The 27,530-nt window shown below is 47.4% G+C and overlaps 1 protein-coding gene across 2 annotated transcripts in view; it reads left to right on the forward strand.

The window, feature by feature from the left end:
- YARS1 (tyrosyl-tRNA synthetase 1) overlaps positions 1-27,530 on the forward strand; it is a 160,796-nt gene that overhangs the window by 132,150 nt on the left and 1,116 nt on the right. For both annotated transcript variants that reach the window (XM_063954133.1, XM_063954138.1), the window contains exons 10-11: positions 5,962-6,097; positions 6,416-6,513. In XM_063954133.1, coding sequence (XP_063810203.1) covers positions 5,962-6,097; positions 6,416-6,513 — 234 coding nt within the window. The remainder of the gene's footprint in view (positions 1-5,961; positions 6,098-6,415; positions 6,514-27,530) is intronic.

Below are 27,530 nucleotides of genomic sequence, written 5' to 3' on the forward strand. Positions count from 1 at the left end.
GCGGATTGTCTGCAATACTTGTACATAGTTATTGTTACAAAAATCGGGTTATTATTGTTGTGAGCCATCTTTCAGAGGCTCCTCTGTTATCATACTGTTAACTGGGTTCAGATCACAGGTTATACGGTGTGATTGGTGTGGCTGGTATGAGTCTTACCCGGGATTCAAAATCCTTCCTTATTGTGTACGCTCGTCCGGGCACAGTATCCTAACTGAGGCTTGGAGGAGGGTCATAGGGGGAGGAGCCAGTGCACACCAGTTAGTCCTAAAGCTTTCTTTAGATGTGCCCAGTCTCCTGCGGAGCCGCTATTCCCCATGGTCCTTACGGAGTCCCCAGCATCCACTACGGACTATGAGAAATAGAATTATCGGTAAGTAAATTCTTATTTCTCTATCGTCCTTGTGGATGCTGGGGTTCCTGAAAGGACCATGGGGAATAGCGGCTCCGCAGGAGACAGGGCACAAAAAGTAAAGCTTTCCGATCAGGTGGTGTGCACTGGCTCCTCCCCCTATGACCCTCCTCCAGACTCCAGTTAGATTTTTGTGCCCGGCCGAGAAGGGTGCAATCTAGGTGGCTCTCCTAAAGAGCTGCTTAGAGAAAGTTTAGCTTAGGTTTTTTATTTTACAGTGAGTCCTGCTGGCAACAGGATCACTGCAACGAGGGACTTAGGGGAGAAGGAGTGAACTCACCTGCGTGCAGGATGGATTGGCTTCTTGGCTACTGGACATCAGCTCCAGAGGGACGATCACAGGTACAACCTGGATGGTCACCGGAGCCGCGCCGCCGGCCCCCTTGCAGATGCTGAAGTAAGAAGAGGTCCAGAATAGGCGGCTGAAGACTCCTGCAGTCTTCTAAAGGTAGCGCACAGCACTGCAGCTGTGCGCCATTTTCCTCTCAGCACACTTCACACGGCAGTCACTGAGGGTGCAGGGCGCTGGGAGGGGGGCGCCCTGGGAGGCAAATGAAAACCTTTTTTGGCGAAAAATACCTCACATATAGCCCCCAGAGGCTATATGGAGATATTTAACCCCTGCCAAGATTCACTAAATAGCGGGAGACGAGCCCGCCGAAAAAGGGGCGGGGCCTATCTCCTCAGCACACAGCGCCATTTTCTCTCACAGAAAGCCTGGAGAGAAGGCTCCCAGGCTCTCCCCTGCACTGCACTACAGAAACAGGGTTAAAACAGAGAGGGGGGGCACTGATTTTGGCGATATTGAGATATATATAAAGATGCTATAAGGGAAAACACTTATATAAGGTTGTCCCTATATAATTATAGCGTTTTTGGTGTGTGCTGGCAAACTCTCCCTCTGTCTCCCCAAAGGGCTAGTGTGGGTCCTGTCCTCTGTCAGAGCATTCCCGGTGTGTGTGCTGTGTGTCGGTACGTGTGTGTCGACATGTATGAGGACGATGTTGGTGAGGAGGCGGAGAAATTGCCTGTAATGGTGATGTCACTCTCTAGGGAGTCGACACCGGAATGGATGGCTTATTTAGGGAATTACGTGAGAATGTCAACACGCTGCAAGGTCGGTTGACGACGTGAGACGGCCGACAAACTATTAGTACCGGTCCAGGCGTCTCAGAAACACCGTCAGGGGCGTTAAAAACGCCCATTTACCTCAGTCGGTCGACACAGACACAGACACGGACACTGAATCCAGTGTCGACGGTGAATAAACAAACGTATTTCTCATTAGGGCCACACGTTAAGGGCAATGAAGGAGGTGTTGCATATTTCTGATACTACAAGTACCACAAAAAAGGGTATTATGTGGGAGTGAAAAAACTACCTGTAGTTTTTCCTGAATCAGATAAAATAAAATGAAGTGTGTGATGATGCGTGGGGTTACCCCGATAGCAAATATTGGCGTTATACCCTTTCCCGCCAGAAATTAGGGCGCGTTGGGAAACACCCCTTAGGGTGATAAGGCGCTCACACGCTTATCAAGTGGCGTTACCGTCTCCAGATACGGCCGCCCTCAAGGAGCCAGCTGATAGGAAGCTGGAAAGATATCCTAAAAAGTATATACACACATACGGTGGTTATACTGCGACCAGCGATCGCCATCAGCCTGGAGATGCAGTGCTGGGTTGGCTTGGTCGGATTCCCTGACTGAAAATATTTTATTCATATAGAGCATTTAATAGGATGCATTCTATATATATGTACGTGAGATGCACAGAGGGATATTTGCTCTCTGGCATCAAGATAAGTACGTTGTCCATATCACCCAGAAGATGTCATGGACACGACAGTGGTCAGGTGATACAGATCCCATACGGCACATGGAAGTATTGCCGTATAAAGGGAAGGAGTTAGTTGGGGTCGGTCCATCGGACCTGGGGACCACGGCAACAGCTGGGAAATCCAACCTTTTTACCCCAAGTTACATCTCAGCTGAAAAAGACACCGTCTTTTCAGCCTCAATCCTTCCTTTCCCATGAGGGCATGCAGGCAAAAGGCCAGTCATATCTGCCCAGACATAGAGGTAAGGGAAGTAGACTGCAGCAGGCAGCCCCTTCCCAGGAAAAGAAGCCCTCCACCGCGTCTGCCAAGTCCTCAGCATGACGCTGGGGCCATGCAAGCGGACTCAAGGTGGGGGGGTAGTCTCAAGAGTCTCAGCGCGCAGTGGGATCACTCGCAGGTTGACCCCTAGATAGTACAAGTATTATCCCAGGGGTACAGATTGGAGAGTCGAGACATCTTCTCCTCGCAGGTTTCTGAAGTCTGCTTTACCAACGGCTCCCTCCGACAGGGAGGCAGCATTGGAAACAATTCACAAGCTGTATATCCAGCAGGTGATAATCAAAGTACCCCTCCTACAACAAGGAAAAGGGTATTATTTTTCCACACTATATTGTGGTACTGAAGCCAGACGGCTTGGTGAGACATAGTCTAAACTGAAATCTTTGAACACTTACATAAAAGGTTCAAATCGAGATGGAGTCACTCAGAGCAGTGATAGCGAACCGGAAAAAAGGGGACTATATGGTGTCCCTGGACATCAAGGATTACCTCCATGTCCAAATTTGCCCTTCTCAACAAGGGTACCTCTGGTTCGTGGTACAGAACTGTCAATATCAGTTTCAGACGATGCCGTTTGAATTATCCACGGCACCCCGGGCCTTTTACCAAGGTAATGGCCGAAAAGATGTTTCTTCAAAGAAAAAAGGCATCTAAATTATCCCTTACTTGGACGATATCCTGAAAAGGGCAAGTTCCAGAGAACAGTTGGAGGTCGGAAGAGCACTATCTAAAGTAGTTCTACGACAGCACGACTGGATTCTAAATATTCCAAGAATCGCAGCTGTTTTCCGACGATACGTCTGCTGTTCCTAGGAATGATTCTGGGCATAGTCCAGAAAAAGGTGTTCCTCCGGGAGGAAAAAGCCAAGGAGTTATTCGACCTAGTCAGAAACCTCCTAAAACCAGGCCAAGTATCAGTGCATCAATGCACAGGAGTCCTGGGAAAAATTGTGGCTTCTTACGAAGCGATTCCATTCGGCAGATCTCAGGGGATTTGCTGGACGAATGGTCCGGATCGCATTTTCAGATGCATCAGCGGATAATCCTGTCTCCAAGGACAAGGGTGTCTCTTCTGTGGGGGCTGCAGAGTGCTCATCTTTTAGAGGGCAGCACACTCAGCATTCAGGACTGTGTTCTGGGGACCACGGATACCAGCCTGAGAGGCTGGGGAGTAGTCACACAGGGAAAAAATTTCCAAGGAAGTGTGGTCAAGTCTGGAGACTTCTCTCCACATGAATATACTGGAGCTAAGGGCAATTTACAATGCTCTGAGCCTAGGAAGACTCCTGCTTCAAAGTCAACCGGTGCTGATCCAGTAGGACATCATCATGGCGGTCGCCCACGTTATCAGACGGGGCGACACAAGAAGCAGGAGGGCAATGACAGCAAGGATTCTTCGCTGGGCGGAAAATCATGTGATAACACTGTCAGCAGTGTTCATTCCGGGAGTGGGCAACTGGGAAGATTTCCTCAGCATAAATGAATTCCACCCGGAAAAGTGGAAACTTAATCTGGAAGTTTCCACATGATTGTAAACCGTTGGGAAAGACCAAAGGTGGTTATGATGGCGTCCCACCTGAAGCGCCAGGTCAAGAGACACTCAGGCAATAGCTGGGACGCTCTGGTAACACCGTCGGTGTACCAGTCGGTGTATGTGTTCCATCCTCTGCTTTTCATACCCAATGTATTGAAAATGATAGGAAGGAGAGGAGTAAGAACTATACTCGTGGCTCCGGTTTGGCCAAGAAGGACTTGGTTCCCGGAACTTCAAGAGATACTAAGAAGGGTCTTGATTCGGCAAGAACCGTGTCTGTTCCGGGACTTACCGCAGCTGCGTTGACGCCAAGGCGGGTGAACGCCGGATCCTAAGGGAAAGAGGCATTCCGGAAGAGGTCATCCCTACCCTGGTCAGAGCCAGGAAGGAGGTGACCGCACAACATTATCACCACTTAGGTGAAAATATGTGCCAGGGTGTGAGTCCAAGAAGGCTCCACGGAAGAATTTCAACTAGGTTAATTTCTACATTTCCTGCAAACAGGAGTGTCTATGGGTCTCAAATTGGGTCCATTAAGGTTCAAATTTCGGCCTGTTGATTTTCTTCCAGAAAGAAATTGGCTTCAGTTCCTGAAGTCCAGAAGTTGTTAAGGGAGTACTGCATATACAGCCCCTTTGATGTCTCCAGTGGCACTGGGCGATCTCAACGTAGTTTTGGGATTCCTAAAAAATCACATTGGTTTAAACAACTCAAATCTGTGGATTTGATATATCTCACATGGAAAATGACCATGCTGTTGGTCCTGGCCTCGGCCAGGCGAGTGTCAGAATTGGCGGCTTTATCTCACAAAGCCATATCTGATTGTCCATTCGGACAGAGCAAAGCTGCGGACTCGTCCCCAGTTTCTCCTTAAGGTGGTGTCAGCGTTTCACCTGAACCAGCTTATTGTGGTACCTGCGGCTACTAGGGACTTGGAGGACTCCAAGTTGCTGGATGTTATCAGGGCCCTGAAAATATAGTTTCCAGGTTGGCTGGAGTCAGGAAATCTGACTTGCTGTTTATCCTGTATGCACCCAACAATGCTGGGTGCTTCTGCTTCTAAGCAGTCGATTGCTCGTGGGATTGGTAGCACAATTCAACTTGCACATTCTGTGGCAGGCCTGCCACAGTCTAAATCTGTTAAGGCCCATTCCACAAGGAAGGTGGGCTCATCTTGGGCGGCTGCCCGAGGGGTCTCGGCATTACAACTTTGCCGAGCAGCTACGTGGTCGGGGGAGAACACGTTTGTAAAATTCTACAAATTTGATACCCTGACAAAAGAGGACCTGGAGTTCTCTCATTCGGTGCTGCAGAGTCATCCGCACTCTCCCGCCCGTTTGGGAGCTTTGGTATAATCCCCATGGTCCTTTCAGGAACCCCAGCATCCACAAGGACGATAGAGAAAATAAGAATTTACTTACCGATAATTCTATTTCTCGGAGTCCGTAGTGGATGCTGGGCGCCCATCCCAAGTGCGGATTATCTGCAATACTTGTACATAGTTATTGCTAACTAAATCGGGTTATTGTTGTTGTGAGCCATCTTTTCAGAGGCTCCGCTGTTATCATACTGTTAACTGGGTTCAGATCACAGGTTGTACAGTGTGATTGGTGTGGCTGGTATGAGTCTTACCCGGGATTCAAAATTCCTCCCTTATTGTGTACGCTCGTCCGGGCACAGTACCTAACTGGAGTCTGGAGGAGGGTCATAGGGGGAGGAGCCAGTGCACACCACCTGATCGGAAAGCTTTACTTTTTGTGCCCGGTCTCCTGCGGAGCCGCTATTCCCCATGGTCCTTTCAGGAACCCCAGCATCCACTACGGACTCCGAGAAATAGAATTATCGGTAAGTAAATTCTTATTTTTTTTTCTCATTGTGCTTTTTATCCGATTCCTGCAGCTTGTCCATCCTGGAGATCTTAAGGCCTCATTGGAGAAAGCCCTCAATAAGTTATTGGACCCAATTAGAGAGAAATTCAACAGCCCAGAATTGAAGAAATTAAGTAATGATGCATATCCTGATTCCACAAAACAGAGTGAGTGTTGCTTCTGCTTTTCCTGTTTGTGGTCTCTGTACCATGATTACCCAGTCATCCTTTAACTAGTGTTTGTGCTATAATAAATGGAAATTAGGTATCTGACTTAAAAGTAAAACCACTCTGTGATCACATGTGGAATAGTGCAAGTGATTTGTATTTGCCTGGTTACTATGTAGTCACTACTGCATATCCTTCAATCATGATAGGCGGAGGTAAGCTGCTGGACACTAAAGACTTTCTAACATTGCATTCACTACTTTTGTACATTATTTATGTGTTTGTGCATGTCCACTAATTTTAGTATCTAATTTTTAGAGGCTGTATCTAAGGTTCCAAATAAGAGCACTGATCCAGAGGAGCTTAGTCCATCTCTCCTGGATTTACGAGTTGGAAAGGTTCTATCTGTGAGCAGGGTAAGCAAGTGGTTCTAGAAGTCATGCTGAGGTGTACATATACTTGTATAAGTATATTCTTGCACCATTTGGACAGCTTTACTTCTTAATATCTACTAATGGGGCAGGTGCAACACAGATCACTCTATTGGTTTCAGCTGATTGAGTAAATAAAGTTATACAGCTGGTGGATAAAGGTTATGAATGCAATCTGTAGTTAGTAAGCCTGTATTCTAGGTCTTAAAACAATAGCTAGTATAGCTACGAGGTGGATCCACTGGCTTTGTTGTAGTGATTGCAGGCAAACCTGTCACAACTAAGACTGCTCAATATACTATGGTGCATAATTAATATTATCTGAATTATATGCTCTTCTCACTTCATGGTCACTCCAAAAAAAAAAAAAAAAATGTGTAAGAATGTGGACACTGCTTCAATTGGCCTTTAATTCTGCGCTATGTATACACGGTATCCGGTCTTTAGGTCGACATGCATTAAGTTAGCCACTATTAGTCTACATGGTATTTTTTGAACGTATTCATACTTTACAATCCACGTGGACTACAACTGGGAACGGTAACCTTTGCCAAGCGCAACGGTAGCGGAGCGAGGCACCTTACACTAATTGGGGTTCCCGGTCACTTTACGAAGAAAACTACACCAAAAAAACATTAAAAACCCATGTCGACCTGTTTCGTGACGACCTCGTTACTGTTGACTCTATGATACACACCCATTTACACTGACACTGTTTCATTCCTTCGTCAACACTAAGCATTCTTGTGACAGTCCATTTCCGTGCCTAGAATGTCATAAAAAATAACCACAGTATCTCACAATTTATATACGCACTAACACAAATAATACACTACAGTACAAGCACACTGAAGTGCCCATTATAATTTTCCAGTAGGTGATTTCTGGTTTGATCTCTGATCTACCACAAATATATAATCACTTGCTGTTAGACAGTCTATTGCTCTATAATATTATTGTTTACGTTGTTCCATATTTTGTGCATGCACACAAGTGGATTTGTCACTATAGTACACTTCTGTTCATTATTCCAAAAATAATTTAGAAATCGCTTGTTGAAGAATTCTGATGCCCACTTCAGTGTACTTACAGTATATCAGAGCTTTAGTTTGTGATGGTTACTATTTGTTTCTCTATCGTCCTAGTGGATGCTGGGGTTCCTGAAAGGACCATGGGGGATTAGCGGCTCCGCAGGAGACAGGGCACAAAAAGTAAAGCTTTTCCAGATCAGGTGGTGTGCACTGGCTCCTCCCCCTATGACCCTCCTCCAGACTCCAGTTAGATTTTTGTGCCCGGCCGAGAAGGGTGCAATCTAGGTGGCTCTCCTAAAGAGCTGCTTAGAAAAAGTTTAGCTAGGTTTTTTATTTTACAGTGATTCCTGCTGGCAACAGGATCACTGCAGCGAGGGACTGAGGGGAGAAGGAGTCAACTCACCTGCGTGCAGGATGGATTGGCTTCTTGGCTACTGGACATCAAGCTCCAGAGGGACGATCACAGGTACAGCCTGGATGGTCACCGGAGCCGCGCCGCCGGCCCCCTTGCAGATGCTGAAGTCAGAAGAGGTCCAGAATCGGCGGCTGAAGACTCCTGCAGTCTTCTAAAGGTAGCGCACAGCACTGCAGCTGTGCGCCATTTTCCTCTCAGCACACTTCACACGCGGTCACTGAGGGTGCAGGGCGCTGGGGGGGGGCGCCCTGGGAGGCAAATGTAACCTATATAAAGGCTAAAAATACCTCACATATAGCCCCTAGAGGCTATATGGAGATATTTAACCCCTGCCTGATTTCTCTAAATAGCGGGAGACGAGCCCGCCAGAAAAGGGGCGGGGCCTATCTCCTCAGCACACGGCGCCATTTCCTCTCACAGCTCCGCTGGTCAGGACGGCTCCCAAGTCTCTCCCCTGCACTGCACTACAGAAACAGGGTAAAACAGAGAGGGGGGGGCAAATTTATGGCGATATTTTGATATAACAAAGCAGCTATAAGGGAGCACTTATTATAAGGCTATCCCTGATATATATATAGCGCTTTTGGTGTGTGCTGGCAAACTCTCCCTCTGTCTCCCCAAAGGGCTAGTGGGTCCTGTCTTCGTTAGGAGCATTCCCTGTGTGTCTGCTGTGTGTCGGTACGTGTGTGTCGACATGTATGAGGACGATATTGGTGTGGAGGCGGAGCAATTGCCAAATATGAGGATGTCGACACCAGAATGGATGCCTTTATTTATGGAACTACGGGATAGTGTCAACACGCTAAAGCAGTCGTTTGACGACATGAGGCGGCCGGACAATCAATTAGTGCCTGTCCAGGCGACTCAAACACCGTCAGGGGCTGTGAAACGCCCTTTGCCTCAGTCGGTCGACACAGACCCTGACACAGGCACTGACTCCAGTGGTGACGGTGACGAATCAACCGTATTTTCCAGTAGGGCCACACGTTATATGATTTTGGCAATGAAGGAGGCGTTACATTTAGCTGATACTACAGGTACCACTAAACAGGGTATTATGTGGGGTGTGAAAAAACTACCTATAGTTTTTCCTGAATCAGAAGAATTAAATGACGTGTGTAATGAAGCGTGGGTTGCCCCTGATAAAAAGCTGATAATTTCAAAGAAATTATTGGCATTATACCCTTTCCCGCCAGAGGTTAGGGAGCGCTGGGAAACACCTCCTAGGGTGGACAAGGCGCTAACACGCTTATCTAAACAAGTGGCGTTACCCTCTCCTGAGACGGCCGCACTTAAAGATCCATCAGATAGGAGGATGGAAAATATCCAAAAAAGTATATACACACATGCAGGTGTTATACTACGACCAGCTGTAGCGACTGCCTGGATGTGCAGTGCTGGGGTAGTTTGGTCAGAGTCCCTGATTGAAAATATTGATACCCTGGACAGGGACAATATTTTACTGTCGTTAGAACAAATAAAGGATGCATTTCTTTATATGCGTGATGCACAGAGGGATATCTGCACACTGGCATCACGGGTAAGTGCTATGTCCATTTCGGCCAGAAGAGCTTTATGGACGCGACAGTGGACAGGCGATGCGGATTCAAAACGGCATATGGAAGTTTTGCCGTATAAAGGGGAGGAGTTATTTGGAGTCGGTCTATCAGATTTGGTGGCCACGGCTACAGCCGGGAAATCCACCTTTCTACCTCAAGTCACTCCCCAACATAAAAAGGCACCGACTTTTCAACCGCAGCCCTTTCGTTCCTTTAAAAATAAGAGAGCAAAGGGCTATTCATATCTGCCACGAGGCAGAGGTCGAGGGAAGAGACAGCAACACGCAGCTCCTTCCCAGGAACAGAAGCCCTCCCCGGCTTCTACAAAAGCCTCAGCATGACGCTGGGGCTTCTCAAGCGGACTCGGGGACGGTGGGCGGTCGTCTCAAAAATTACAGCGCGCAGTGGGCTCACTCGCAGGTAGATCCCTGGATCCTGCAGATAATATCTCAAGGGTACAGGTTGGAATTAGAGACAGATCCACCTCGCCGTTTCCTGAAGTCTGCTTTACCAACGTCCCCCTCCGAAAGGGAGACGGTTTTGGAAGCCATTCACAAGCTGTACTCTCAGCAGGTGATAGTCAAGGTACCTCTTCTACAACAAGGGAAGGGGTATTATTCCACTCTTTTTGTGGTACCGAAGCCGGATGGCTCGGTAAGGCCTATTCTAAATCTGAAGTCCTTGAACCTGTACATAAAGAAATTCAAGTTCAAGATGGAGTCACTCAGAGCAGTGATAGCGAACCTGGAAGAGGGGGACTTTATGGTATCCTTGGACATCAAGGATGCGTATCTCCACGTTCCAATTTACCCCTCACACCAGGGGTACCTCAGGTTCGTTGTACAAAACTGTCACTATCAGTTTCAGACGCTGCCGTTCGGATTGTCCACGGCACCTCGGATCTTTACAAAGGTAATGGCCGAGATGATGATTCTTCTTCGAAGAAAAGGCATATTAATTATCCCATACTTGGACGATCTCCTAATAAGGGCAAGGTCCAGAGAACAGCTAGAGATGGGATTAGCACTGTCTCAAGAAGTGCTAAAACAGCACGGGTGGATTCTGAATATTCCAAAATCCCAGTTAATGCCGACAACTCGGCTGCTGTTCCTAGGGATGATTCTGGACACGGTTCAGAAAAAGGTTTTTCTCCCGGAGGAAAAAGCCAAGGAGTTATCCGAGCTTGTCAGGAACCTCCTAAAACCAGGAAAGGTGTCTGTACATCAATGCACAAGAGTCCTGGGAAAAATGGTGGCTTCTTACGAAGCAATTCCATTCGGCAGATTCCACGCAAGAATTTTCCAAAGGGATCTGTTGGACAAATGGTCAGGGTCGCATCTTCAGATGCACCTACGGATAACCCTGTCTCCAAGGACAAGGGTGTCTCTTCTGTGGTGGTTGCAGAGTCCTCATCTATTGGAGGGCCGCAGATTCGGCATACAGGATTGGATCCTGGTGACCACGGACGCCAGCCTGAGAGGCTGGGGAGCAGTCACACAAGGAAGAAACTTCCAGGGAGTATGGACGAGTCTGGAAACGTCTCTTCACATAAACATTCTGGAACTAAGAGCAATATACAATGCTCTAAGCCAGGCAGAACCTCTGCTTCAGGGAAAACCGGTGTTGATCCAGTCGGACAACATCACGGCAGTCGCCCATGTGAACAGACAGGGCGGCACAAGAAGCAGGAGTGCAATGGCAGAAGCTGCAAGGATTCTTCGCTGGGCAGAGAATCATGTGATAGCACTGTCAGCAGTGTTCATCCCGGGAGTGGACAACTGGGAAGCAGACTTCCTCAGCAGACACGATCTTCACCCGGGAGAGTGGGGACTTCATCCAGAAGTCTTCCACATGCTGGTAACCCGTTGGGAAAGACCAATGGTGGACATGATGGCGTCTCGCCTCAACAAAAAACTGGACAGGTATTGCGCCAGGTCAAGAGATCCGCAGGCAATAGCTGTGGACGCGCTGGTAACGCCTTGGGTGTACCAGTCGGTGTATGTGTTTCCTCCTCTGCCTCTCATACCAAAAGTATTGAGAATTATACGGCAAAGAGGCGTAAGAACGATACTAGTGGTTCCGGATTGGCCAAGAAGGACTTGGTACCCGGAACTTCAAGAGATGATCACGGAAGATCCGTGGCCTCTACCTCTAAGGAGGGACTTGCTTCAGCAGGGTCCCTGTCTGTTTCAAGACTTACCGCGGCTGCGTTTGACGGCATGGCGGTTGAACGCCGGATCCTAAAGGAAAAAGGCATGCCGGAAGAAGTCATTCCTACTTTGATTAAAGCAAGGAAGGAAGTAACCGTGCAACATTATCACCGAATTTGGCGAAAATATGTTGCGTGGTGCGAAGATCGGAGTGCTCCGACGGAGGAATTTCAACTGGGTCGATTCCTACATTTCCTGCAATCAGGATTGTCTATGGGTCTCAAATTGGGATCTATTAAGGTTCAAATTTCGGCCCTGTCGATTTTCTTTCAAAAAGAATTGGCTTCAGTCCCTGAAGTCCAGACCTTTGTTAAGGGAGTGCTGCATATACAGCCTCCTGTGGTGCCTCCAGTGGCACCGTGGGATCTCAATGTGGTTTTGGACTTTCTAAAATCTCATTGGTTTGAACCACTAAAAAAGGTGGATTTGAAGTATCTCACTTGGAAAGTGACCATGCTTCTAGCCCTGGCTTCTGCCAGGAGAGTATCAGAATTGGCAGCTTTATCTTACAAAAGCCCATATCTGATTTTCCATTCGGACAGGGCAGAACTGCGGACTCGTCCGCATTTTCTCCCTAAGGTGGTGTCAGCATTTCATCTGAACCAGCCTATTGTAGTGCCTGCGGCTACAAGTGACTTGGAGGACTCCAAGTTACTGGACGTTGTCAGAGCATTAAAAATATATATTGCAAGGACAGCTGGAGTCAGTAAATCTGACTCGTTGTTTATATTGTATGCACCCAACAAGATGGGTGCTCCTGCGTCTAAGCAGACGATTGCTCGTTGGATCTGTAGCACAATCCAACTTGCACATTCTGTGGCAGGCCTGCCTCAGCCTAAATCTGTAAAGGCCCACTCCACAAGGAAGGTGGGCTCATCTTGGGCGGCTGCCCGAGGGGTCTCGGCATTACAACTTTGCCGAGCAGCTACGTGGTCAGGGGAGAACACGTTTGTAAAATTTTACAAATTTGATACTCTGGCTAAGGAGGACCTGGAGTTCTCTCATTCGGTGCTGCAGAGTCATCCGCACTCTCCCGCCCGTTTGGGAGCTTTGGTATAATCCCCATGGTCCTTTCAGGAACCCCAGCATCCACTAGGACGATAGAGAAAATAAGATTTTACTTACCGATAAATCTATTTCTCGGAGTCCGTAGTGGATGCTGGGCGCCCATCCCAAGTGCGGATTATCTGCATAAATTGTACATAGTTATTGTTAACTAATTCGGGTTATTGTTGAAGGAAGCCATCTTTCAGAGGCTCCGCTGTTATCATACTGTTAACTGGGTTTAGATCACAGGTTGTACGGTGTGATTGGTGTGGCTGGTATGAGTCTTACCCGGGATTCAAAATCCTCCCTTATTGTGTACGCTCGTCCGGGCACAGTACCTAACTGGAGTCTGGAGGAGGGTCATAGGGGGAGGAGCCAGTGCACACCACCTGATCTGGAAAAGCTTTACTTTTTGTGCCCTGTCTCCTGCGGAGCCGCTAATCCCCCATGGTCCTTTCAGGAACCCCAGCATCCACTACGGACTCCGAGAAATAGATTTATCGGTAAGTAAAATCTTATTTTCTCTAACGTCCTAGAGGATGCTGGGGACTCCGTAAGGACCATGGGTATAGACTGGCTCCGCAGGAGACATGGGCACTTTAAGAAAGAATTTAGTTCCTGGTGTGCACTGACTCCTCCCTCTATGCCCCTCCTCCAGACCTCAGTTTGATACTGTGCCCAGACGAGCTGGGTGCTTTTCAGTGAGCTCTCCTGAGTTTACTAATAGAAAGTATTTTGTTAGGTTTTTTATTTTCAGGGAGCTCTGCTGGCAACAGACTCCCTGCATCGTGGGACTGAGGGGAGAGAAGCAGCCCTACTCTCTGAAGCTAGGTCCTGCTTCTTAGGCTACTGGACACCATTAGCTCCAGAGGGATTGGTACGCAGGATCTCACCCTCGCCCTCCGTCCCGGAGCCGCGCCGCCGTCCCCCTCGCAGAGCCGGAAGATAGAAGCCGGGTGAGTATGAGAAGAAAAGAAGACTTCAGAGGCGGCAGAAGACTTCATGATCTTCACTGAGGTAACGCACAGCACTGCAGCTGTGCGCCATTGCTCCCACACACCTCACATACTCCGGTCACTGTAAGGGTGCAGGGCGCAGGGGGGGGGGTGCCCTGGGCAGCAATATAAACCTCTTATTTGGCAAAAGTAGCATATATACTGCTGGACACTCTATATATATATATATATATAATGTATATATACATGAGCCCCCGCCAATTTTACACTTTTAGCGGGACAGAAGCCCGCCGTCGAGGGGGCGGGGCTTCTCCCTCAGCACTCACCAGCGCGATGTTTTTCTCCACAGCACAGCTGAGAGGAAGCTCCCCGGACTCTCCCCTGCTTATACCACGGTAGAAGAGAGGGTTTTAAAGAAGAGGGGGGGCACATAATTCGGCGCAGATAATAACAGCGCTACTGGGTAAACATTAAATTGCTGTGTTTTTTCCTGGGTCATATAGCGCTGGGGTGTGTGCTGGCATACTCTCTCCAAAGGGCCTTGTGGGGGAATTATCTTCAGATGAGCATTCCCTGAGTGTGTGGTGTGTCGGTACGTGTGTGTCGACATGTCTGAGGTAAAAGGCTCTCCTAAGGAGGAGATGGAGCAAATGTGTGTGTGAGTGGTGTCTCCGTCGACAACGCCGACACCTGATTGGATATGTGAAATAAAGTGCTGAGGTAAATTTATTGCACAAAAGATTAGAGAACAGACAGTGAATCTACACAGGTCTGTCCCTATGTCGCAGAGACCTTCAGAGTCTCACAATGCTCACTATCCAAAATAATAGACACTGATATCGACACGGAGTCTGACTCCAGTGTCGACTACGATAATGCAAAGTTACAGCCAAAACTGGCAGAAAAGTATTCAATATATGATTATTTTAATAAAAGATGTTTTGCATATCACTGATGACTCATCTGTCCCTGACACGAGGGTACACATGTTTAAGGGGAAGAAAGCTGAGGTAAATTTCCCTCCTCTCATGAAGAAAAAGAGCGGGAATCTCCAGACAAGAAGCTGCAGCTTCCCAAAAAGAATTCTCAGGGAGTATCCTTTCCCTACTAGGGCCAGGATACGATGGGAATCTTCCCCTAGGGTGGACAAAGCTTTGTCACGTTTACCCAAAAGGTAGCGCTGACTTAACAGCTATCCTCAGGGATCCTGCAGATAGCTTGCAGTAAAAGTACTTTGAAGTCCATTTACACACATTCTGGTACACTACTCAGACCGGCGATTGTGTCGGCATGTGGTTATAGCGCTGTAGCAGCGTGGACAGATACCTTATCAGCGGAGATTGAAACCCTAGATAAGGATACCATGGTATTGACCCTAGTATATGTGTGTGTATGTGTATATATGTGTATATATATATATATATATATATATCTATATATAACATGCCCAAATAAATATATATATATATATATATATATATATATATATATAAAACATGCCCAAAGAGCCATTAGTCTACTGGGTTCTAGGGTCAACGCTATGTCTATTTCTGCTAGAAGTGTCCTGTGGAACATGCAATGGACAGGTGATGCCGACTAAAAGAGGCATATGGAAGGTTTACCTTACAAGGCTGAGGAATTGTGTGGAGAAGGGCTCTCGGACCTGGGGGTATATTTACTAAGATTCGTGTTTTTGCTGTTTTGAAGGGTGTTTGAACTCGAATGGTATCGGGTGCATTTTACTGCAACTTTTTGAATCCTGATACGATCATTCACTAAGCTGCCGACTTTTCCAAAGTCGTATTTTCCGATGTCGATGTGATTCGTAATGTTAGGCAGTGTTTTACGGGAGTGATGAGTAAAACACTGCCTGACAAAACACAAGGAATCCCGGCCGGATCTGTGAGATCCGTGCAGGGCTTCATTGTGTACCTTAAAAAGGTGTTTAAAGTTGTAAAAAAGCAGAAAAAAATTGTGTGGGGTCCCCCCTCCTAAGCACAACCAGCCTCGGGCTCTTTGAGCCGGTCTTGGTTGACAAAATATGGGGGGGGGGGAATGACGGGGGTTCCCCCATATTTCATCAACCAGCACGGGGCTCTGCGCCTGGTCCTGGTTCCAAAAATACGGGGGACAAAAAGCATAGGGGTCCCCCGTATTTTTGTAACCAGCACCAGGCTCCACTAGCCAGGTACATAATGCCACAGCCGGGGGACACTTTTATACTGGTCCCTGCGGCCCTGGCATTACATACCCAACTAGTCACCCCTGGCCGGGGTACCCTGGAGGAGTGGGAACCCCTTAAATCAAGGGGTCCCCCCCCCTCCAGCCACCCAAGGGCCAGGGGTGAAGCCCGAGGCTGTCCCCCCTATCCAAGGGCGGCGGATGGGGGGCTGATAGCCATGTGTAAAAAATGTGAATATTGTTTTTAGTAGCAGTACTAAAAGTCCCAGCAAGCCTCCCCCGCAAGCTGGTACTTGGAGAACCACAAGTACCAGCATGCGGTGGAAAACCTGGCCCGCTGGTACCTGTAGTACTACTACTAAAAAAAAATACCCCAAAAAAAACAGGACACACACACACCGTGAAAGTATAAGTTTATTACATACATACATACATACATACATACATACATACATACATACTTACTTACTTACTTACTTACATACATACATACATACATACATACATACATACTTACCTATGTTCCCACGAGGCTCGGTCGTCTTCTCCCTGAAGAATCCTTGGGGTACCTGTGAAAAAAATTATACTCGCATAATCCAGTGTAGATTGTGTCCAATGTATAATCCACGTACTTGGCAAAACAAAAAAACGGAAACCCGACCACGCACTGAAAGGGGTCCCATGTTTACACATGGGACCCCTTTCCCCGACTGCCAGGACCCCCCCTGACTCCTGTCAAAGAGGGTCGCTTCAGCCAATCAGGGAGCGCCACGTCGTGGCACTCTCCTGATTGGCTGTGTGCTCCTGTAGTGTCTGTGAGGCAGCACACGGCAGAGATACAATGTAGCGCCTATGCGCTCCATTGTAGCCAATGGTGGGAACTTTGCGGTCAGCGGTGAGGTTACTTTCGGTCAACCGCTGACCGCAAAGTTCCCATGCATTCTCATGCAAGGATCTTTCAGTGGGATCTGTTGGACAAGTGGTCCGGATCGCATCTTCAGATGCATCGGCTGATAACCCTGTCTCCAAGGGCCAGGGTGTCGCTGCTGTGGTGGCTGCAGAGTGCTCATCTTCTAGAGGGCCGCAGATTCGGCATACAGGACTGGATCCTGGTGACCACGGATGCCAGCCTTCGAGGTTGGGGGGCAGTCACACAGGGAAGAAACTTCCAGGGACAATGGTCGAGTCAGGAGACTTCCCTACACATAAATATTCTGGAACTAAGGGCCATTTACAATGCCCTAAGTCAGGCAAGACCCCTGCTTCAACACCAGCCGGTGCTGATCCAGTCAGACAACATCACGGCGGTCGCCCATGTAAACCGTCAGGGCGGCACAAGAAGCAGGATGGCGATGGCAGAAGCCACAAGGATTCTCAGATGGGCGGAAAATCATGTGTTAGCACTGTCAGCAGTGTTCATTCCCGGAGTGGACAACTGGGAAGCAGACTTCCTCAGCAGGCACGACCTCCACCCGGGAGAGTGGGGACTTCATCCAGAAGTCTTCCAAATGATTGTACACCGTTGGGAAAGGCCACAGGTGGACATGATGGCGTCCCGCCTCAACAAAAAGCTAAAAAGATATTGCGCCAGGTCAAGGGACCCTCAGGCGATAGCTGTGGACGCTGTAGTGACACCGTGGGTGTACCAGTCGGTCTATGTGTTCCCTCCTCTGCCTCTCATACCCAAGGTACTGAGAATAATAAGAAGGAGAGGAGTAAGAACTATACTTGTGGTTCCGGATTGGCCAAGAAGAGCTTGGTACCCAGAACTTCAAGAAATGATCTCAGAGGACCCATGGCCTCTGCCGCTCAGACAGGACCTGCTGCAGCAAGGGCCCTGTATGTTCCAAGACTTACCGCGGCTGCGTTTGACGGTATGGCGGTTGAACACCGGATCCTAAAAGAAAAGGGCATTCCGGAGGAAGTCATCCCTACGCTGATTAAAGCTAGGAAGGAGGTGACCGCAAACCATTATCACCGCATATGGCGAAAAATATGTTGCGTGGTGTGAGGCCAGAAGGCCCCAACGGAGGAATTTCAGCTGGGTCGTTTTCTACACTTCCTACAGTCAGGGGTGATTATGGGCCTCAAATTAGGTTCCATGAAGGTCCAGATTTCGGCTCTGTCGATTTTCTTCCAAAAAGAACTGGCTTCACTGCCTGAAGTTCAGACGTTTGTTAAAGGAGTGCTGCATATTCAGCCCCCTTTTGTGCCTCCAGTGGCACCTTGGGATCTCAACGTGGTGTTGGATTTCCTTAAGTCACATTGGTTTGAGCCACTTAAACCTAAAATATCTCACGTGGAAAGTGGTCATGCTGTTGGCCTTGGCTTCGGCCAGGCGTGAGTCAGAATTGGCGGCTTTGTCATGTAAAAGCCCTTATCTGATTTTCCATATGGATAGGGCGGAATTGAGGACTCGTCCCCAATTTCTTCCTAAGGTGGTATCAGCTTTTCATTTGAACCAACCTATTGTGGTGCCTGCGGCTACTAAGGACTTGGAGGATTCCAAGTTGCTGGACGTAGTCAGGGCCCTGAAAATCTATGTTTCCAGGACGGCTGGAGTCAGGAAAACTGACTCGCTATTTATCCTGTATGCGCCCAACAAGCTGGATGCTCCTGCTTCAAAGCAGTCTATTGCTCGCTGGATCTGTAGTACGATTCAACTTGCACATTCTGCGGCTGGATTGCGGCATCCTAAATTTGTAAAAGCCCATTCCACGAGGAAGGTGGGCTCTTCTTGGGCGGCTGCCCGAGGGGTCTCTGCTTTACAACTTTGCCGAGCTGCTACTTGGTCGGGTTCAAACACATTTGCTAAATTCTACAAGTTTGATACCCTGGCTGAGGAGGACCTTGAGTTTGCTCATTCGGTGCTGCAGAGTCATCCGCACTCTCCCGCCCGTTTGGGAGCTTTGGTATAATCCCCATGGTCCTTACGGAGTCCCCAGCATCCACTAGGACGTCAGAGAAAATAAGAATTTACTCACCGGTAATTCTATTTCTCGTAGTCCGTAGTGGATGCTGGGCGCCCATCCCAAGTGCAGATTGTCTGCAATACTTGTATATAGTTATTGCCTAACTAAAGGGTTATTGTTTGGAGCCATCTGTTTGAGAGGCTCAGTTGTTATTCATACTGTTCACTGGGTATAGTATCACGAGTTGTACAGTGTGATTGGTGTGGCTGGTATGAGTCTTACCCGGGATTCCAAATCCTTTTCTTATTGTGTCAGCTCTTCCGGGCACAGTTTCCTAACTGAGGTCTGGAGGAGGGGCATAGAGGGAGGAGCCAGTGCACACCAGGTAGTCCTAAATCTTTCTTAGTTGTGCCCAGTCTCCTGCGGAGCCGCTATTCCCCATGGTCCTTACGGAGTCCCCAGCATCCACTACGGACTACGAGAAATAGAATTACCGGTGAGTAAATTCTTATTTTTTTACACATGGCTATCAGCCCCCCATCCGCCGCCCTTGGATGGGGGGGGACAGCCTCGGGCTTCACCCCTGGCCCTTGGGTGGCTGGAGGGGGGGGGACCCCTTGATTTAAGGGGTTCCCACTCCTCCAGGGTACCCCGGCCAGGGGTGACTAGTTGGGTATGTAATGCCAGGGCCGCAGGGCCCAGTATAAAAGTGTCCCCCGGCTGTGGCATTATGTACCTGGCTAGTGGAGCCCGGTGCTGGTTTCAAAAATACGGGGGACCCCTACGCTTTTTGTCCCCCGTATTTTTGGAACCAGGACCAGGTGCAGAGCCCGGTGCTGGTTGATGAAATATGGAGGAACCCCTGTCATTTCCCCCCCCATATTTTTTCAACCAGGACTGGCTCAAAGAGCCCGAGGCTGGTTATGCTTAGGAGGGGGGACCCCGCGCAATTTTTTTCTGCTTTTTTACGACTTTAAACACCTTTTTAAGGTACACAATGAAGCCCTGCACGGATCTCACAGATCCGGCCGGGATTCCTTGTCTTTTTGTCAGGCAGTATTTTACTCATCACTCCCGTAAAACACTGCCTAACATTACGAATCACATCGACATCGGAAAATACGAATTTGGAAAAGTCGGCAGCTTAGTGAATGATCGTATCAGGATTCAAAAAGTTGCAGTAAAATGCACCTGATACCATTCGAGTTCAAACACCCTTCAAAACAGCAAAAACACGAATCTTAGTAAATATACCCCCAGGTCCGAGAGCCCTTCTCCACACAATTCCTCAGCCTTGTAAGGTAAACCTTCCATATGCCTCTTTTAGTCGGCATCACCTGTCCATTGCATGTTCCACAGGACACTTCTAGCAGAAATCGACATAGCGTTGACTCTAGAACCCAGTAGACTAATAGCTCTTTGGGCATGTTTTATATATATTTCTCTGATTATGGTCCTGGTCTGTGGATATGGACTCTAAGAAAACCCTGAAGGTACTCCCTTTTAAGGGAGATATTCTTTTTAGAGAAGACCTCAACAATTTTTTTTTCTGTTTTTACACTAAACAGACCCTTTCCCATAGATAACCATGCACAGATCTCACTGATCCGTGCATGGTTATCCAAACTCGACTGGAAAAAGCAGGTCTATTTTTTTGCTGCTTTTTTTAACGAATCGAAAAAAAACAGACCCGCACTTGAGCACTCAGAGACTAACACCCAAATACGAATGAATAGTGAATGCCCACATTGTATGAAATAACAGCCTCGTTTGACCGATTGTCTATTCATTCGTATTTCTGGACTTTGCCAATCAAACCATTACAAATAGACCAGACACTGCCGAGTTTTCTGCTTAGTGAATTCCTGGATTGGGACATATAAAAAAAAAAACACATCGGAAAAACTCGGATTTTTAGTAAATACTGGCCCTGGTCTCCACAGCTATAGCTGGTAATTCTGATCTTTTGCCTTATATTCCCTCACAGCCTAAGAAAGCACGACATTATCAAATGCAGTCCTTTCGGTCGCAGAATAACAAGAAAGTACGAGGAGCGTCCTTTCTTACCAGAGGTAAGGGTACAGGGCACAGCTAGTTCCCAGGAACAGAAGTCCTCCCCGACCTCTACTACATCCAACGCATGACGCTGGAGCTCCGCTAAGGTAGTCCGCCCCAGTGGGAGCACGTCTTCGACTCTTCAGCCACATCTGAGTTCACTCACAGGTGGTTCCCGGGGCAATAAAAAATTGTTTCTCGGGGTTACAAGCTGGAATTCGAAAGGTGCCTCCTCGCCGGTGGCTTCTCCCCCAGGAAGGGAGATAATATTAAATACAATTCACACATTGTATCTCCAACAGGTGGTGCTCAAGGTTCCCCTCCTGCAACAAGGAAGGCGATATGACTCAACCTTGGCTGTAGTCCCGAAACCGTACGGTTCGGTCAGACCTATTTTTAAAATTAAAATCTCTGAACCTATACGGGAAAAGGTTCAAATTTAAAGTGGAATCGCCCAGAGCGATCATCGCCAGCCTGGAAGGGGGGATTTGATGGTGTATCTAAACATAAAGGCTGCATACCTTCATGTTCCCATTTATCCACCCCATCAGGCGTACCTGACAATTGCGGTACAGGATTGTCATTACCAATTTCAGGGTAATTGGCGGAAATAATGGTGCTCCTACGCAAGCAAGGAGTCACAGTTGTCCCATACTTGGACGTTCTCCTAATAAGGGCGAGATCAAAAGAGCAGTTGTTGAATAGCGTGTCACTTTCGCTGAAGGTGTCACAGCAACACGGATGGATTCTCAATTTCCCGAGGTCACAGTTGGTTCCTATAACTCGTCTGCCCTTCTTGGGTATGATTCTGGATACAGACCAGAAATGGGTTTACCTTCAGATAGAGAAGGCCCAGGAACTCATGACTCTAGTCAGGGACCTATTGAAACCAAGACAGGTGTCAGTGCATCACTGCACTCGAGTTCTGGGAAAAACACTCCCTTCAGCAGGTTCCATGCGAGGACTTTCCAATAGGACCTACTGGACAAGTGGTCCGGGTCACATCTACAGATTCATCAGTTGATCACCCTATCCCCCAGGGCCAGGGTATCTCTCCTGTGGTGGCTGCAGAGTGCTCACCTTCTAGAGGGCCGCAGATTCGGCATTCAGGACTAGATCCTGGTGACCACGGACGCGAGCCTCCGAGGCTGGGGAGCAGTCACACAGGGAAGAAATTTCCAAGGTCTTTGGTCAAGTCAAGAGACTTGTCTTCACATCAACATATTGGAACTAAGGGCCATATACAACGCCCTACGTCAAGCGGAGACCTTTCTTCGCGACCAACCGGTTCTGATCCAGTCAGACAACGTCACCGCAGTAACTCATGTAAACCGCCAAGGCGGCACAAGGAGCAGAGTGGCGATGGCGAAAGCCACCAGAATTCTTCGCTGGGCGGAGAATCATGTAAGAGTACTGTCAACAGTGTTTATTCCGGAAGTGAACTGGGAAGCAGACTTCCTCCCCAGACATACGTCCTGGAGAGTGGAGACTTCATCAGGAAGTCTTCGCACAGATTGCAGTTCGGTGGGGACTGCCACAGATAGACAGGATGGCGTCCCGCCTCAACAAAAAGCTGCAGAGTTATTGCGCCTGGTCAAGAGACCCACAGGCAGTAGCGGTAGACGCCCTAGTGACACCGTGGGTGTTCCAATCAGTCTATGTATTTCTTCCTCTCATACCCAAGGGTTGAGAATAATAAGAAAAAGGAGGAGTGAGAACAATCCTCATTGTTCCAGATTGGCCACGAAGGATCTGGTATCCGGATCTGCAGGAAATGCTTCCAGAAAATCCGTGGCCTCTTCCTCTAAGGCAGGACCTGTTGCAACAGGGCCCATGTCTGTTCCAAGACTTACCGCGGCTGCGTTTGACGGCATGGCGGTTGAACGCCGGATCCTAGCGGAAAAAGGCATTCCGGATGAGGTCATTCCTACGCTGATAAAGGCTAGGAAGGACGTGACATCTTTACATTATCACCGTATATGGCGAAAATGTTTCTTGGTGTGAGGCCAGGAATGCTCCTACGGAAGAATTCCATCTGGGCCGTTTCCTTCACTTCCTACAAACTGGAGTGAATTTGGGCCTAAAACTTAGGCTCCATTAAGGTTCAGATTTCGGCCCTATCCATTTTCTTTCAAAAAGAGTTGGCTTCTCTACCAGAAGTTCAGACGTTTGTAAAAGGAGTGCTGCATATTCAGCCTCCTTTTGTGCCTCCGGTGGCACCTTGGGATCTTAACGTGGTGTTAAGTTTCCTAAAGTCACACTGGTTTGAACCACTTAAAACGGCGGAGTTAACATGATCACCTTCCACGTGAGATATTTTATTAGCCTTGGCTTCGGCTAGACGTGTGTCAGAATTAGCGGCTTTGTCACATAAAAGCCCCTATCTGGTTTTCCATATGGATAGAGCAGAATTGCGGACCCGTTCGCAATTTCTGCCGAAAGTGGTATCATCTTTTCATATGAACCAACCTATTGTGGTGCCTGTGGCTACACGTGACTTGGAGGATTCCGAGTTACTTGATGTGGTCAGGGCTTTGAAAATTTACGTGGCCAGAACGGCTAGAGTCAGGAAAACTGAAGCGCTGTTTGTCCTGTATGCATCCAACAAGATTGGTGCCCCTGCTTCAAAGCAAACTATTGCTCGCTGGATTTGTAACACGATTCAGCAAGCGCATTCTACGGCTGGATTGCAGTTACCAAAATCGGTCAAGGCCCATTCCACTAGGAAGGTGGGCTCTTCTTGGGCGGCTGCCCGGGGGGTCTCGGCACTACAGCTGTGTCGAGCTGCTACTTGGTCGGGTTCAAACACTTTTGCAAAATTCTATAGGTTTGATACCCTGGCTGAGGAGGACCTCATGTTTGCTCAATCGGTGCTGCAGTCATCCGCACTCTCCCGCCCGTTTGGGAGCTTTGGTATAATCCCCATGGTCCTTACGGAGTCCCCAGCATCCTCTAGGACGTTAGAGAAAATAAGATTTTACTTACCGGTAAATCTATTTCTCGTAGTACGTAGAGGATGCTGGGCGCCCGTCCCAAGTGCGGACTTCTGCAATACTTGTATATAGTTATTGCTTCAATAAGGGTTACGTTATAGTTGCATCGGTCTTGCACTGATGATATGTTGTTTTCATACTGTTAACTGGGTAGTTATCACATGTTATACGGTGTGATTGGTGTGGGCTGGTATGAATCATCTTGCCCTTGGATTAACAAAATCCTTTCCTTGTACTGTCCATCTCCTCTGGGCACAGTTTCTCTAACTGAGGTCTGGAGGAGGGGCATAGAGGGAGGAGCCAGTGCACACCAGGAACTAAATTCTTTCTTAAAGTGCCCATGTCTCCTGCGGAGCCCGTCTATTCCCCATGGTCCTTACGGAGTCCCAAGCATCCTCTATGGACTACGAGAAACAGATTTACCGGTAAGTAAAATCTTATTTTCTTTATCAATTGGGAGACGTTGGTCATTTTGTGATGACATTCTAGACACAGAAATTAATATTTACACCTATTAGAGCGCCAATATTTAAACTGTTGGAATATTATTTGCCTTTTTTGTGGCACAGTGGCACCCATTGTATTAATGTAAAGCTGTGGCTACCAGGGTTGAATTCCTGGGTAACTCGACCCAGGTTATTATCAGACCCTTTAACATCAACCTCAACCCGGGTTGCCCTGGCAATAACCCGGGTTATTTTTTTTGGGTGGAAAGTGACCCGTTAACCGAAATTCGTAGAATGTTGATGCTTCCAGATATGGCGTTGTCTTTTATTTGAAGCACAGTGCCTTTTAACATACTAAATGACAATTTAAAATAACAGTCCCCAAACCTGGTTCTTTACGTCCCATTCTTAAGCAGTTCTCCCAATGACTGGGGAAGTAGGCACTCCTGAGATCATGTCTGTGTGACTAGCAGAAATTCTGGTTAGAAGAGCTTCCTGCATGCTGGTCTGTCTGATCCCACAATCAGATAAGTGGGTATATTCAGTTCTGACTTTTTAGACATTTATGTTCACATAATCCTTTAAAACACAGAAACTTGGGAAGCTTGTTGAATAAAATTCTAGCTTCTGATACTGCAGTTTATTTATTTATTTATTTTAAATATTCAGTTTCCAATTCCATTTATCATAAGGACATTATAAAGACCCTCTCGGAGCCATCTACACAGTACATACGTCTAGTTACAGTTGTGTGTGTAATTTAGTTTAGTTTTTTGGGGGTTTTTTTCTAATTTCGATCAAGTTTTTATTTATTTTTATTTCTGCTACTAACGTATACTCAAGGGCAGTGATGCTTTGTGCATTTTTACTACAGTGTTAACTCCACTACACACCTTTATCCATAACAGAGTTAAGAATTCATTAATAAAGTACATTTTTGGTACTCTTTCCTAGTGAGCGAACACTTGTAGAGATGTATCAACAGATCCATGCTTCTTACCTTGTGGTCATTATTGCTAAGGTTTATGTTTATGAATTTGGTAAAGTATAATATATGCTTCAACTTTTGAGTTCTTTAAGAAATACACTGCTCAAAAAAATAAAGGGAACACTAAAATAACACATCCTAGATCTGAATGAATGAAATATTCTTATTAAATACTTTGTTCTTTACATAGTTGAATGTGCTGACAACAAAATCACACAAAAATTATCAATGGAAATCAAATTTATTAACCCATGGAGGTTTGGATTTGGAGTCACCCTCAAAATTAAAGTGGAAAAACACACTACAGGCTGATCCAACTTTGATGTAATGTCCTTAAAACAAGTCAAAATGAGGCTCAGTAGTGGTGTGGCCTCCACGTGACTGTATGATCTCCCTACAACCCACACAAGTGGCTCAGGTAGTGCAGCTCATCCAGGATGGTACATTAATGCGAGCTGTGGCAAGGTGGTTTGCTGTGTCTGTCAGCGTAGTGTCCAGAGCATGGAGGCGCTACCAGGAGACAGGCCAGTACATCAGGAGACGTGGAGGAGGCCGTAGGAGGGCAACAACCCAGCAGCAGGACCGCTACCTCCGCCTTTGTGCAAGGAGGAACAGGAGGAGCACTGCCAGAGCCCTGCAAAATGACCTCCAGCAAGCCACAAATGTGCATGTGTCTGCTCAAATGATCAGAAACAGACTCCATGAGGGTGGTATGAGGGCCCGACATCCACAGGTGGGGGTTGTGCTTACAGCCCAACACTGTGCAGGACGTTTGGCATTTGACAGAGAACATCAAGATTGGCAAATTCGCCACTGGCGCCCTGTGCTCTTCACAGATGAAAGCAGGTTCTCACTGAGCACATGTGACAGACATGACAGAGTCTGGAGATGTCAAGGAGAACGTTCTGCTGCCTGCAACATCCTTCAGCATGACCGGTTTGGCAGTGGGTCAGCAATGGTGTGGGGTGGCATTTCTTTGGGGGGGCCGCACAGCCCTCCATGTGCTCGCCAGAGGTAGCCTGACTGCCATTAGGTACTGAGATGAAATACTCAGACCCCTTGTGAGACCATATGCTGGTGCGGTTGGCCCTGGGTTCCTCCTAATGCAAGACAATGCTAGACCTCATGTGGCTGGAGTTTGTCAGCAGTTCCTGCAAGACGAAGGCATTGATGCTATGGAAGTTCCCCAGACCTGAATCCAATTGAGCACATCTGGGACAACATGTCTCGCTCCATCCACCAACGCCACGTTGCACCACAGACTGTCCAGGAGTTGGCTGATGCTTTAGTCCAGGTCTGGGAGGAGATCCCTCAGGAGACCATCCGCCACCTCATAAGGAGCACTCCCAGGCATTGTAGGGAGGTCATACAGGCACGTGGAGGCCACACACACTACTGAGCCTCATTTTGACTTGTTTTAAGGACATTACATCAAAGTTGGATCAGCCTGTAGTGTGTTTTTCCACTTTAATTTTGAGGGTGACTCCAAATCCAGACCTCCATGGGTTAATAAATTTGATTTCCATTGATAATTTTTGTGTGATTTTGTTGTCAGCACATTCAACTATGTAAAGAACAAAGTATTTAATAAGAATATTTCATTCATTCAGATCTAGGATGTGTTATTTTAGTGTTCCCTTTATTTTTTTGAGCAGTGTATAAAAGCAATTATCAGGTTTTTATGTGGAATACCTGACCAATTTCTTGTATAGAACGCTCCCATAAACCCTATTGTAGACTGAAGTAGTGGTGTGCTGTTTTTTTTTTGGTTTGTTTTTTAAGCATAGTACATTGACATCCCATACATTTTTGTTTGTTTTAATTCCCTCCTCTGGGTTACTGGAGCTGGGCTGTCACTGCCAGCCATCAGGACTTCTATATCTACCAGGGAGATGTTTAATTTGGCTCCTGAGCACACAATCTGTAGAACATAATGGGCTACAGGAGTGAAGTGTGCTTAATGTGAAAGTGGTACTTCTATATTGTGGTTGCTATGGAAACCTGGCAAAGAGAGAGTCTTGCCTGGGGTTGCACTTCAATGGTTTGGGATATATTATGAGTGATCTGGTTTCTGATGACAATTGATTGGTGGGAATTCAGTATGAAAACCTACTGGTAGGTTGTCTTCTCTTTTGATCCTTAAGAATGAAAACAACTATGCCATGTAAATCCAGTTGACTCACTTTGTATGACATCCTATGACTTATGT

Source organism: Pseudophryne corroboree, chromosome 2, assembly GCF_028390025.1.
Source record: "Pseudophryne corroboree isolate aPseCor3 chromosome 2, aPseCor3.hap2, whole genome shotgun sequence".
Classification (NCBI taxonomy): domain Eukaryota; kingdom Metazoa; phylum Chordata; class Amphibia; order Anura; family Myobatrachidae; genus Pseudophryne; species Pseudophryne corroboree.